Raw genomic sequence first — 14,236 nt, forward strand, 5'->3', positions numbered from 1 at the left:
GAGGACAATGTGTCATGCTTGAGGTTGTTTGAATATTATACAAATAAATACACATGTAGGCTTCTAGCTCTATGCATGATTTCAATGCACATAAACAGCAGCGTTTCACCCTCACTCTGCACTCCAGCCCCATCTGCCTCCCCGCTGTACACACATCGCAGTTGTCATAAGTCTATCGTGTAGGGGCTAGACCGGCTAGTGTCACATCCACCTGTGGATGTCACTGTGACTGTGTGTCACACATATGTGACAGGATTCTTTGCCCCCGGGCACCATCGTCTTCTTGTCTTATGCTCTCCGTCAGCAATTTCAGGTTTCTTAAGAATTAGAAGAAGGAGAGGGGCAGGTTGAGAAGCGTGGAAACTGCCCTTGGAACAGAGATCAGTGCAGGGAAGAGCAGGGCAGGGACAATAGAGATGCTGTCAGTAACTCAACAAGGAATTGCCATCAAAGTGGGCACAGTCAAACAGGCAGACTGACGGGGGTCCCAGAGTCCCATCACACAAAGTGGAAGATGTGAGACAGGAGAAGTCACAGATGGGGTTGTCCACGCTACTCGCACAGCACTGAGATGGGGACTCTAGCTTCATCAAGAGAAGGACTGGAGCCTTTGTGGACCAGTCTCTGAGGACCTCGCAGGAGTCCCTTTACTGTCCTTGCTGACGCTACCAGGCAGTCACAATTTCTCTAATAAGCTGCTTCCCCTGAGACCTTAGGAAGAGACTGAAAGTGAAGTGATTTGGTCTTGTAACCAGAGCAACCATCCTTGCAAATTCACCCAGCAGGGAATGAGGCCGAGAGCAAAAAAGGAAGAAGACTCCATGGGTAGCGCCCAGCTCAGCTGCTTCTTCAGGAACAGCCAACCTGGAAAGCATCCTCCATCCAGTGGGGTCCAGGCACTGAGGGATCCACAGACGTCCCCTGTGCTTTTGCTTAAATGCCAGTGATTGCGTGGAGACATTGCAGGGGGCGAGGTGCGGGGTAGTGGATATTATTTGACATTTGGGAGCTGGATACTTGGCCAGGAGCTTAGACGTTGATTTCCTGTGATCCTAAAGACAGCTCCAAGGATGTCTTTAAGCAGAGCCATTCCTCTCACAATATCTTCTCCACCATCATGTGTGGTAGATCTGGGGGTGGCTTGGAAAAGGGAAAAGACAGAGCAGAGGGTGAAGAGGTTAACCTCATTGCGTGGCCACCTCCCTGGGCCAAGAATCTGGTCAGGGCCTCACCTGCCCTTCCCATCCGATGCTTTACAGACGATGAAACCGAGGCTGTCAGGACTTTGCTGCAAGCTCACAGGCACAAAACGCTCACGTGGCAGAATCAGACTTCAGCTCTGTTCTCCTCACTGGGCAGATCCTGCTATCTCACCTCAGAGAAGCACACACATGGGCTCAGCTCACATGGCTGAGTGTTGACACACACTGATGGGACCGCCCAGAAAACCATGTTGCCTGGAGATGCAGCAGAACTGTGCTTCCTGCTGAGAGCCAGCCATTCCTAGTTTTAGGAAAGTCTCTCCAGGATCAGTGGGGAAAAGATGAACAGAGCTAAAAGTGCTCCATATTCTTCAATCATTCAAGTGAAATAAATGTATTCTTCTTAGTCAGAACTAGCTCTCTGATGAGGTCTGAATACTTAGAAACCTTTGTGAAATGTTGTCTACAAGCAAGTGAGCATCAAACAATATGGTAAAAAGACAAAGAGGACTTGCCTGACTCTAACACATATGAGAGATGAATTCTCGTTGCCCAGTTATTCTCCCATCATCCAGTGGATAGTGCTCTGGCCCCTTGCATTCAGTGTGAGACTTGCCAGAACCCGTGTGGGTGGTGGGACAGCTGTGCCCGTTTCCCCCTTCCCACTTAAATCTATTACTTCTTGACCTGCCTAATCAGAGAACTGCTCTCTCCCCTACTATCACAATGAGCAATGTCTTTGTGTGACAAAATCAAGACACAGAGGAAATGGAGGGTGATAAATGATGTGCAGATGATCCAGGGAGCTTGCGTTCCTATGGAATTCAAGTGGGAGGCAGAGGAAAGGAAGGAAATCAGGCACTCCTTGTAGATGATGAGGATATAATTAGATGACTCAGGAAAATGCTGATGGTGCTGAAATCCCTCCACCTGGAAGTTCTAAGGATGGTTGCGAATGAATACAGCAAAAATTGGACGGGACCTCCCCCTCCTCCTTAATTTCCAGCATCATAGAATTGTACCATCTCCTTCGCAGTTGGCTGACTCAGAAACCCGGAATATGCCTCCTATTTCCATTCTCCATCACCCGAGGTACCCAATCCTTCTCCTTTGATTCACCTCCTAAAATTCACCCCAACTTGCTTGATTCATGTTACTCTTTGGCATCCCTTAACTGATTTAATTTAATGACCCCTAACATGTTCATCATTTCCAAGCTTGACCGATGCAGGTTAATCCATCCTCCTGCCATGGAGATCTTTCTAAATAGCAAATATGATCTGGCCTCTTTTCTGATTCCATCCTTCTATACCTCCCCTATCTCCTTTAGGGCAAGTCCCAACCTCTCAGCCTTTCTTGCAGACATCTCCTATCTCCTGCTGCACCACCTCTATCCTCATGTTTCATGGAACAATCTGCACTCGGAAGGTCTTGACATTGCAATGCTTCTCAGGCTTACACAGATTCATCAAGGATGAACATCTACCATTAGTCATTCCCCTCCCTTGCCCTGGCTAATTCTTTCTTCCTCTCCAAGACTCAGATCAGGTACCTCACCTTCTGGGAGTGACTGCTGAACCCTGCCATCTGGCTCTGTGCCCTCTTCTGGGCTCTGCCAACCCTTGACGCTACCTACCATGTTGTGCTACCATTTAAAATCCATCACTGGACTGGGATTTTCTTGGACAGATCTTCTGTCTCTCGTGTCTGTACCCTCAGTACTTTCATATATATATAGCTATCGATATATGTTAATTAGGTTGAAAATTAACTTCTACTTTCTCTGTTTTTTTTCAATATCCCTCTGGGGTGTCTTCCAAAAAATGTCTCACTTTCTAAGCTTGTGTCCTTGATTAATTCAATACTCAGACATTTCTTTTTCTTTTTAAACTTCAATAGATAAATCACTTAGAAAATATTTTGTTTTCATTTTCTGAAGGATACACCCTTGAGATTATATCTTATAGAAGATCAAGCAAGTAGGAACATCAAGGGAAGGCTGAGGGAAAAATAGGAGGGAAAAAACTCCAAAAAATGTTTATTTTGCAACCAAGGTGTAATAGGTCCTATGGTAAACACCCTTGCCCATTACACCTAAAATTCTCACAGTCTTCTGAGGTGAGTATTATTCCCACCATATTAATGAAGGCAAGACTTAAGTCCAGAATGAGGATCACATGAAGAGAAAATACTTCAAGAACTGGCACTAAATAGAAGCAACTATGTCTTATAGGACATAGCAAATAATGGACCAGTAAGAACTACAAATATTCTTATTTTGAAATAAGAGATGCTGTTAAACACTTAAATGCTAATGGTTCATGCATTTCATTCTAAATCCCAGAGTTTTAGTCAGGTCTTACCTGGAGAAGCTCAGTTTAGAGGAAACTATTCAATAAGATCACTCTTTCTGCAGTCCACACTTCAAGTCTCAGCTCCACACATGCTTCCAGCTTCTGCTTCCCCTTCCCCTCATCAGAAAGGCTCATGGAGATTTGAGATCCAATGGAAAATGCTTGGTAACCGCCCCCCCCTTAAAAAAATGCCTTCATAGTCTAACTAGATTTGATGTTCTCTAGATGGTATGTGTCCTTCTCCTGGAGGTGGTGTCAGCGATTTCACCAAGACCACATTGTGGCCTTTTGGACATTAAGAGTTTTAACTCTTTCAAGATGCTTATTCCTCCAACAACATTTCTTCACTCTCCCAGTCAATACTTGAGCAATGAATGCCCGTGGTCCTGGTGCCCCGTTTACTTATGCAGTGATTTATCTGTTCAGTATAACCACTGCATAAATTAGCTGTCTGAATCCCTGGAATGGGGCCAGGGGATGGAAGCTTCCAAGTTATCTCCCCAAATTTGCTTCCTCTGCAGCCACCTGCTCATATCTCTCACCTTAGGGTCACAATATGATACTGTACTTTTTCTTTGTATACAGCTGTTTTCACATTTTAGAAGTGAACCCCTTAAGGGAGTTATTTACTAAATTCAGTGCATGAATGAATAAATGAATAACTGAAAAACACTTAAGGGGGAAGGGAGCTTCCTAATGGACAAATGAACATGTTAAAAGAAGGGAACATGATTTGTAACTGGAGAGTGTTGGCTTTTAAAACTGATCATAGGATTTGGTACCGATTAGTCCATCCTTTAATTTTCATCAAAATGGGTAATTTACGCAACAGAAAATCAAACAGAAAAGAAAGAATGGTTGCCAGTGGAGATCTTTCCTGTCTATTTCCTCAGTTGTTTGTTATATTCATTGCTTGCCTGCATTCCTAGTGTTAGTTAAACATCAACATCTGCTCATCTGGGTGTTTCCACTGCACCCCCAACTCTCTATCCTCTGCCTATTGGGATACATCCTGATAGGAAGAAATATGCCCTTAATTTTCTAGAGCACTTCTCTATGTATGTGTTTTTAATAGGGTGCATTTTGGGCAAAGATAATGAAAATGCATCCTACCGTTTAGCTGCTGTGCTTAAGAATAACTAGATAAAGCTTCCCTTGCAAAATGGAGAGATAACAGCAAAGATTTCCATTACCTTGAAGTGAGTTGATGTATAGGTATATCTGCTAAAGGCTAGTTGGAGGATGCTGACTGGATGGATTGGCAGGTGAAGAATGGATAGATGGTTTAAAATAATAGGTGGGGAATGGTCATATTAGGGAGGTGCATGAGTGAGTAGATGGAATAAGGGTTAGATAAATGAGGAAATAATATGTGAATGAATAGGTGAGTGGTTAGCTGATGGAGAAATAAATTGGTACATCGATGATTGATGGAGCCGAGTAACCAGATGAAGTGAAAGACCAATAAATGTCTATGCCAGCAGGGGAGCAGATGAATGGGTAAATGTTGTGGCATGAACAGGAGCAGGAGAGGGTCAGGTGTGGATGAGAAGAGGATGATTAAAAGGAAGAAGAAAAGGAGAGGGTGACAGGGAGCACTAAAGGCATTAAGACATTAGAGCTGGAAATTTGTTTTCTCGACAGGTCATGATTTTACAATGAGTCTGAGGAAATTGGACAGTCTCGATCCCTTAGTATTTTAATTTACAAAGAACATGATCTAGTCTATCAAGTTATCTGGGATCCATCCCCTATGGGTGAAAGAGAGTCATGAAATCTGGGGATGAGGTTGTGTCAACCTAGGAAGCTGTAAGAAATAAGCCTCATCACTCCAGCTGGGGGTCTGAGTCAGAAAAGCTATATAATCCACAGAAGGATCATCACCCACTCTTGGCTGCCGTCCCAAATCAGGCCACTGGTCTACATTTTATTTGGGGACCATCTCGAGGAATCCCATGGTTGAAAGAGAAACAAAACACTCCAAGGAATTTTGATCAAGCACCCCAAAGGGTGTAAATTCACTAATTGAACTGCTCAGGAAACAAAAGACAAGCAATGTCAAGCTTCCAGTCCAAGGTCACACATCTACTCAATGGCGGAGCTCAGGAGGATCTGTTGATATACATATGGTTGGTGAGAAGCTGGGTTACAAGAAAGAGGTTCATAACTATTCCTTCAGAAGAGTGGATGGCTGTGAGAGGGAGGTAGAGAAATGGGCATTTTATGGAAAGAAAAAGATGTTTTAGGAAAGACAATCATAGGAATGGAGTTGGTCCCCAAGGTCTCTTTCTCATGTTATTACCCTACGATGCTGCAGTAAACCTAAGATGTGGAACAGTTCATCCAATGTCAAATGCTTTTAAGAATAAATGTATGTCACAGCCACCATATTTTCTTATACTTACTTTTGTTAAAGTGTGCTTGATTCAATGGACTCAAGCCATAGGAACTGTTAAGAGGGCATAAACTGAGCAGTACCTGGTCATTCTTTCTTTTGAAACTATTCATCTGACTTTAGCCTAAGCCAATACATAATTTAGACTTGGAGGCTGCAACTGCTTATTTGCACTTTATATTACTTGTAAATGGCATGGATATGTGATATACAATTGTAATGTGAAGTTGTCTACACAGCCTAGTATTTTGTGTGCATGTGGTGCATATGTGCATGAGAAAGAGAGAGAGAGAGAGAACTCAGGTTTTGATTGCATCTACTTCCTAAAGCCTAAAGCACACACCCATTAGAAGCAGAGTCTGCCCAGCTTCTCCCCACTCCTGGATACTTACTCAATGAGATGTGCTCATAAACAACCCCCCCAAAAGTTACAAATTTCTTTGAACTTTATTGATACACTGCACAATCACAACCATCTCGTATTCATCCTGAATTAGAAAAGGTTACAACTACAATGTAACATGCACAAAATTCAGGTAGTATATTCACCCTTAATACAATTATTGACAGAAATCAAGTCTTCATTGATTTTTGAAGGAAAAAAATAAGAAAGCAAATAGAAGGGGGGAAAAAAAACTCTAAAAGGCGACAAAGTTATACTCTTGTATCATCTGATAAAATTTTAAAGCATTTGAACATAGATTCATTGAAGGATAATTGTGAGCATGTGCACACCCATTGTCTGACACAGCTAAAACGGCACCATTGATAAGTCATAATTTTTTTTAATCTAGAAGACTCTGAACTTGACAGATACATTTTCGTACACCCACACATTCCTCACAACTGCACTTTACATGTCACAAAAGGTTCGGAATGATTAAAAATGCTCCCTTTAACTAACACAAGGGCAGTTATTATTACTTATCATTGCTATGATCAATATCATTATAAATCTGCCAATAGCACAGAACGCGGCCCTGAAAAAAGAGTAAAGGGTTCACCATCCTTCTTTCCCCACTCAGTGTTGTGGAACAACTAAGACAACTGTGTGCCTTTCAAAGGGCACCGTTGAAAGAAACAAAATGGAATGTCTTTTAAAATATGGGAAATTAGGCTCTGCTGACTACTTTCAGGATGAAGACAATCGTGTCTAATTGAGTCCACTCCACATTCCCTTGGAAGGCGAGCATCCTGCACCTGAAGGCTGGATTGCACTGGGTCTGCTCTATCTTTTTGCCGTGTCTTTTAATTGCACATCTATTTCTTCTTCCTTTCATTTACTTCTCTTCTCTTCAGAAATGAGGAAAATGAGATAGGCATTTTGATTTGTGGGCTGTTCGTGATCATTAGCAGCTCTCATCACATGGTATCTTTTTGAAAATGTCGCCTTCCTAGTTACACACCTGTGAAGTTTTACTGCAACAGCCCAAACTTATTTGTCTTCAAATAAAAAGACAGGGAAGTTTTGAATAGTAGGTGGAGATTCAGTTGAGTATACATTTCGAGGGACAGGGTTCATGCAACATGAAAACAAAAGATTCTCATTTTTGGAGAAAAAGAGCAAAGAAGAATTTTGCCAATGAGAAAAAAATTAATGCTGCTTCCCTACTTTCTCGAATTCCAAAGATTTTCAAATTTGTTTTTGTTTCTTTTTGGTTGTTTTTAATTCTATGGAGTTTTGGAGGGCTGGTTCGTGATATTCTAAAGCCATTTTTTTCTCTGACTGAGGACTCGGGGTTCAGCTGGAAAAGATAACATTGCCCACTCTCTCACCCCATTCCTCCCCTCCTACTGTTGACACCGATGACATCCACACTCAACCGCAGAGAAAGCCTTCCCACCCACTTACAGCCAGTTCTGAAGCAACGCCCTTGATAAGCGCTCTTGGAGAAGGACTGCCCACTTGAAGGTTCTCTACACTTCTGCTGAGTTTTCCCAGTGTAAGGAGAGCTCGCTAACTCCTCCATGTGGAAAGCAGGTAGACTGGATCAATGCAGACACAGACGTTTGACCTCATCCTCCGTTGCGGAATTTCCAGAATCCCAGAGCACACTTCCCACCCAGGCTCTGGGAAGGAACTGCCCAACCTGTGAAAGGCATTATCTAGCAGGAGGCTGAGGTTTTAGGGGAAAGGGCCCCAGGCTCCTTTCTGATACAAAGCCTCACTTCTTCTTCTGTTTTGTTGAGTTCAACTATAGCAGAACAGCCAGGCATAATCCATCTGCATAAAACAGGTTCAAGTTTTGACCTCCACTTGCCTGTATGGCCTGCCTCCCCCAGTTAAAACAAGAATGAGAAAAACTAAACGCACTTGCTTAGACTTGCAGAAGACTGTATCAGGCACTTGACATGAAACTACTGAAAAACAAGCTTGGCCAGGGCCTTCACACTGGCACTTCCATTGGCATTACTTTGGTGGAAATACATAGTGACTTTGTCTTAGGAAGGGGGAGGGTTTCAGAGAATCCACATTGTTGAACTCCTCTCACCCAAACTCCTGATAAGCCTTATTTGGTTTCCTCCCCATGTGCAAAACCCGAGAAGAGCTGTAGGTTCTCAGAGACGTGCTAGTTTTTAATTCCTTTACCCTAACACTCCCCACCATCATCAGCACCGTGAGAAAAAAATCTCTCCAGCAAGCCTATTCCTCCACCCGCCATATGCAAAATAGAAAGAGCGTGAGTGAGCACTGATTGTCTAAGTGTTTACTGCTTTAAATGCTTCAAATGTTGGCTAACACCTGCTGTCCTACACAGCCAGCCCCACCAGAGCAACCAAAATAGCACAGAAGCTGGAGTCAGTCTGCTATGAAGTAGGGCTTTCTTTCTCCCAGACAGGTAAGGCTTAGTGACAGGACTTTCTCCTCTGACACATGGCTTCCACAGGTAACTGCCACACCAGACTGTTTCCTGGTGTCCAGTGGAAGAAGCCACACGCCTTCCATAGTGACTCTGAGCCCCAGGCTCCTTGTGTTTGGAAAATTCTGGTATCCTCCTGGCAAGAGGCAGAGGGATGCCTTCTTCTAGGTCAAGTCCTGGCGTGAAGAACACACCCAGCTTGTCCACTTCAAGCACTAAGTTCTCCAAAACCATCCACTCCCCACGGCCACCACTGTGATCTGCCTCCAAAGTCACAGATGTGTTCTCAGCAGAACATGCACATGACACATTTAATTCTCACGTCTGATACCTGCCTGGCTCCAGGTTCTCAGCGTGAGACAGATCTGAAACTCTGATGTCCAACCTTTCTTTCTGCCTCTGTGCCTGTTCGTGCTTGTTCCTGGAACTTGGGGATCCACAGGCTGATTTGGAAGATCATTTATATTCCCCAAATCTGGCTACTGGCAGCTCACAGGAAATGCAGATGTCTGTTTACAGCTGGCAAATGTAATATTAATGTCACTCACACCAGCTCTCTCACAGAAGTGCCTAGCTTTTTGTATGCCAACACAGCCCACGTGTGTGTGTGTGTGTGTGTGTTTCCCCACTGAGCATGTCATGTTCATGTGCCATAATGGACAAAAACAATGAGGCCACTTCTATTGGAGGAAGAAGGTCAATTAAGCATTGAGGGAACGGATCTGTATGGAACTTGTATTTATCATGTTTCAGATTGTGGAGCTGAAAGAATTAGCCATTGCAGGCGGGTCTGTGAGACAGGTCATGGTTGGTGCTTCTTTCTCATCCTCTCAACTGCACAGGACAAGAATACAGCCCTGCATGGTCTCCAATCTCATCCTTTTGCATCACAGGACCCCTTGCTAGCTGAGTCCTTCGTGTCCCAGAAGATGATACAGAAAGATCAGATCAGCTCTTTGTGTGCCAGGTCTGCAGAGACCATGGAGGGTTGAGGGCATTCTTCCTCCAAGCTACTAGGGAAGCAGCCTGTATCAGAGAAAACTGTGTCACTTACACTTTCCCCTTCTGTTTGCTGTGTTGTGTTAATCAAGTGCTTGGAAATTAAGTCAGTTGCTCAAGTGCCCTCAGCTCGGAAGAGCTTCCTGAAACAAATACCAGAGTTGTCAACACACCCGCCGTGTAATTGGTTTCCATCAGCTTTTTACTGGATAGTTTTCACACAGATTAAACCCAAACGGGAACCGAGAGGAGACGATAGCAGAAGTCATCCTGCTCAGATGGACATCTCTCTTCACGCTGCAGAGACAAATGTGTGGTTTTTCTCTTACTTTCCTGCTATTCAGGACAAAACCCCAGGTTCCTGACATGGCACTTTCTTGAAAGGCTGAGAGACGTGTGAAGTTTGGCACCTTGGGCCTTCAAGTGAGGAAGAAGAACACAATACTATTTGCAGTTTTCCAAGGCTGATCTGCTTCCCAAGAAAATGTGTTTGGAAACACAGCCTCTTCTGGGGATAGTGAGTGACTGATGATTCCATCGCTGCTTTGGTCCATCTGTTACCAGCGTCTGCTTTGGGTAGATGGGTAGCACGTTCAGAGAGTCCGTGACATGCGGCTTTTCTAGGTTGTTAGCCTGTGAGAGCACTGGCTTTCACATGAGAAGCTGATAGGTAATTCTGAAGACGCCAGTGTCTGCGGAAGGTAGAGGAGAAATGAATCCAGGAGAACAGACATAATATGATTGGGGATTAACATGGTGATGGATTGAGAGGGAGAAGTGGGGAAAGAAACAGAAAGAAGTGTTAGATAATTACATTGATAGATTGATAAATAAAGTAAATAGATTGCAAGAGAGGAAGATGGGTGGGTAGAAAATTGGATGGGGCGATAAATCAGACAGTTGAGGAGATGGATGACCGCATGATTATTTTGATAGAGAGCTTGATATAACCGAAATAATCAGGCATCTAAGGATCATTTTTTATGAGCTTGAGAGCATTTTTTTAAAGAGAAGTACTAACCTCAAAATGCCTTTCCATTTTTTTTTTTTTGTCACTTCTAAATTCTTAGTTTTGGGTTTTGTGCATATCCCCAAATCTTGAACCCCTATCACTGATAAGCAAATAGGGTGGAATAGCTAGAAAAGATGGCAATGTGCTTTATGTATAGAGAGAGATGACTTCCCAGAAAGAAAGGACGTGAACCCTAAAGTAATAAACCTGGAGGGAGGGATATGTACATTATAATCAGGAAAATGATCCAAAACTTATAAGACACGGATAATAGGACACTTGGATATAATTCTTGCTGTGCACTACCTTGTAAGTCAAGTTGTGTCTTCAGGGTGTTTATCATGAGGCACATTTTTTTTTTTGCCCAAATGGAACTTATGGTTGGGATGGGGCGGGGGGTGGTGGTTGGTGGAGATGATGATGGGGAGAGCAGAGGAAAGGGAAGGGCCAAGGTAGCAGGAACAGATTCCATTTTTTGGACACACCAATGAATGATTATCCTACACATGGCAGAACCCTGCCCACCCCTCCCCGCCCCCAGCCCCACTCATTCAAACTGGCAAAGAAAAATCAAATAAACAAACCAAAAAATTTTAAAAAAAAATCAAGAAGAACAGAAACAAAAAGCCAAAAAAGAAGCCCAGACTGGTTTGCCCTCCGCAGTGTAGGTAAAGTCTGTGATATGGAGAAGCAGGCGTTGCTCAGAAGACCTAGGGTTTCTTATCAAAACTTGATGAAGAAGTGGGCAAAGAGGGTCCCTGATAGCCAGAGGCAAGCCAGTGCTCTGGAGGCCGAGTTTACACCGTCAATGACCGCTCCAGGCCCTGTGTAGGGGAAAGAGAGAGACCCGTTAGCACACCCAGGGGGCATCATCCGCTTCCGTGGCAAGCACTGTACAGACGGGCTTCTCTGGGCACCTGCCCCACCACTGACCCTTCCCAGCCTGCGTAAACGGGAAGTGCCCATTGGGAGAATCTCAAAGGGGCTTATCACTGGGCTGCCTGGACCACAACAGCCTGCTCTCAAGGACTGGGGTTGAGAACATAAAGAGGTAGATGGGATGTAACACCCTCCATCAGACCTCCTGGCTGATAGTTTAGGGCAGGGCCTTTGTAACTGCCTCTACCTGTGCTCTATCCTCAGAAATCAGGTCCAGGGCAGACAGGGGTGGGAGGGGAAGGACAGGCATGAGGGGAGGAGCGTGGCCAAGCACAGGGAAGCAGGAGGAGGAAGAAGGAGGGGAGGGGAGATTTTGCGAGACAGGTGTCCGGGTGTTGATGTGGTCGACTTTGCTACTAGTGGGAGTATTGACGAGGCATCTCCTGAAGCAGCTGAGCAAGAATAAATACTCCACCCGGAGTTGTAAAGTGAGTTTATCCCAGCAGTTAGCAAGTAATGCCTCTCCAAAGGCACTGAAGAGGACACTACATCCCTGAACCTAATGGCCACCTGCCTGGTGGGGTCCTCCCTCGAGTGTTCTTCTTCCTTCTCCGAGGCTTTTTGGGACATGCTCCCGATCCCCTGTGAAATAAGCCCACAGCACCACCAGTGCTCTTCCTGCCCTTCCTCTGCAACCTTGCAGACAAACCCCAGGCACTGGGCTTGCACTCCCTGTCCCTGGGACCCAAGGGGAAGGACCAGGATTCAGGTCTGTCCCTACATTCCTCTGTCACCTTTATTGGCAGGCCATTAAAATTGAGGGTCCTAAGCCAGGCCCAAGGGGCAACCCTGATGACAAAGGCAAGACTTGCATGCCTCCTGTGCCTCCTCAGTCAAGGCTTCTCTGCCTCCTTTAGTAGGAAAGTGGCTTGTTGGAAATAAACAGGACTACATGAAAAAGCCTCAGTGGTGCAGAGTCTCCTCAGACAGGACCAGGCCATGTGGCTTGCTATTCAACCCCATGGTGTGGTCCACGCCTTGCTGGGCAAGCAGGGATGCTAACTGCAAGCCTGGGGATGTATGGGTCTCTCACTTCAGCAGTGGGCATCCAACTGTTCCCACTCTAGCAGTCTCCCCAGGATGCCTTTGCTGTCTCTCATTTGCAATTCTCTTATTTACTAAAAATTCATATTTACTACAGAGCTTGAGAGTCTTACTGATAGTTTTCTATATTTTTCTTATGTCCACAGAAAAGGGCACACTCTAGGCTCCAGCCCATTGCTGTGATCCCCAAGAAGGTTTCCTAAATATTTATAGAAAGTAGCCTGACTCAGGGGCCCCCTTGCATCCAGGCATCTAACTTAAGGAATCATAGTGGCCTAGAATGCACTGAGTTGGAAAAGGCCCAGTTTGAAGCTCAAGGTAAGTCTCTATACTGTCTTCTGCAAGAGATGATTGATTTAGATTTTTTAACAGTTTATAAGGAAGTGAGCAGCACAGATATGTAAGACCCATATGTTTCTAAAAGTACATGTTATATATATCATGTATATTAGCTAGTTATATGAGTGCATGATATATATATAAACACATAAAAAATATATATGTGTGTGTGTGTGTCTTTGCTTAATTCACTGTATTGATATCAACTTAAGAAACAACTGAATGAGCTCCATGCTAGACAGACAGGGGTCCTCAGGGGTCCTCGCTTTATTCTAAGCTCTTCCAGTGGGCTTAGCATTTCTGTAGCTGTTATGCTACCAGCGCAAATTTGGATGCAGCTAAAGCCAAAAGGAAAGGAGGCATGCATGAGGAAGGCAAAGCAAAAAATAGTGCAAGGTAGAGAGAGAGGAGGAGGCGGTTGTGGAAAGATGTCATGCTAACCAGGTAGGCAGTTTATAGACAGAGCTGGTTTCAGCTGTGTGCTCCAAGGGGTGAACCCTGATGGGGTCTCAGTAGACACAGAGTCCATTCAGCCCACTTTCGAGGTGGTGATAACATGTCTTTATACGGTGCTCTCTGTGTGGCAAGTGTGACTCTAAATGCTGAGCATATATTAACCCATTTAATTGTCCTAATACCCTATGTGTTCCTATTTTATAGATGGAGGACTGAAGAACAGCATTTAAGTATCCTGCCACACAGAGCATTTAAGTATGGCTACACAGGACAATACACCTAGAACTGGAGGAAAACCGAGTCCCTCTGTCTACAGGGTTGATGGCCTTGGTTATCACAGCTCTATTCTACTCTATTGAAAACGATCCCTGGTGCACGTTTCTCAGAGACCACGGCATAATGCAATGAAAGGTACAATGGCTGGGCCATCTGGAGCCAAGTGTTCCCCACATGACTCTGTTCTTCCCAGCTGAGTGACAGCTCCTCTGCGGGCTCGGTTCCCCCACCTGCAATGTGGGAGGAGGCTGGGCTTGCTGACCTCTCTGCTCTTCACCTGTTAGCATCTTGAGTTACTGAATGACTGGACATTCTGCATCTGGTACCATGAGGGACAGCTGGGGAACAGCCAGACAGCC

The 14,236-nt window shown here is 44.6% G+C and overlaps 1 protein-coding gene across 6 annotated transcripts in view; it reads right to left on the reverse strand.

The window, feature by feature from the left end:
* Positions 6,380–14,236, reverse strand: part of OPCML (opioid binding protein/cell adhesion molecule like) — a 1,103,452-nt gene continuing 1,095,595 nt past the window's right edge. For 5 of the 6 annotated variants that reach the window (XM_021102357.1, XM_021102356.1, XM_021102355.1 and 2 more), the window contains one exon: positions 6,380–11,647. In XM_021102357.1, coding sequence (XP_020958016.1) covers positions 11,547–11,647 — 101 coding nt within the window. In that variant the 3' untranslated portion in view covers positions 6,380–11,546. The remainder of the gene's footprint in view (positions 11,648–14,236) is intronic. The other variant, XM_021102359.1, reaches the window with a different exon arrangement.

This window comes from Sus scrofa, chromosome 9 (assembly GCF_000003025.6).
Source record: "Sus scrofa isolate TJ Tabasco breed Duroc chromosome 9, Sscrofa11.1, whole genome shotgun sequence".
NCBI classification, from domain to species: domain Eukaryota; kingdom Metazoa; phylum Chordata; class Mammalia; order Artiodactyla; family Suidae; genus Sus; species Sus scrofa.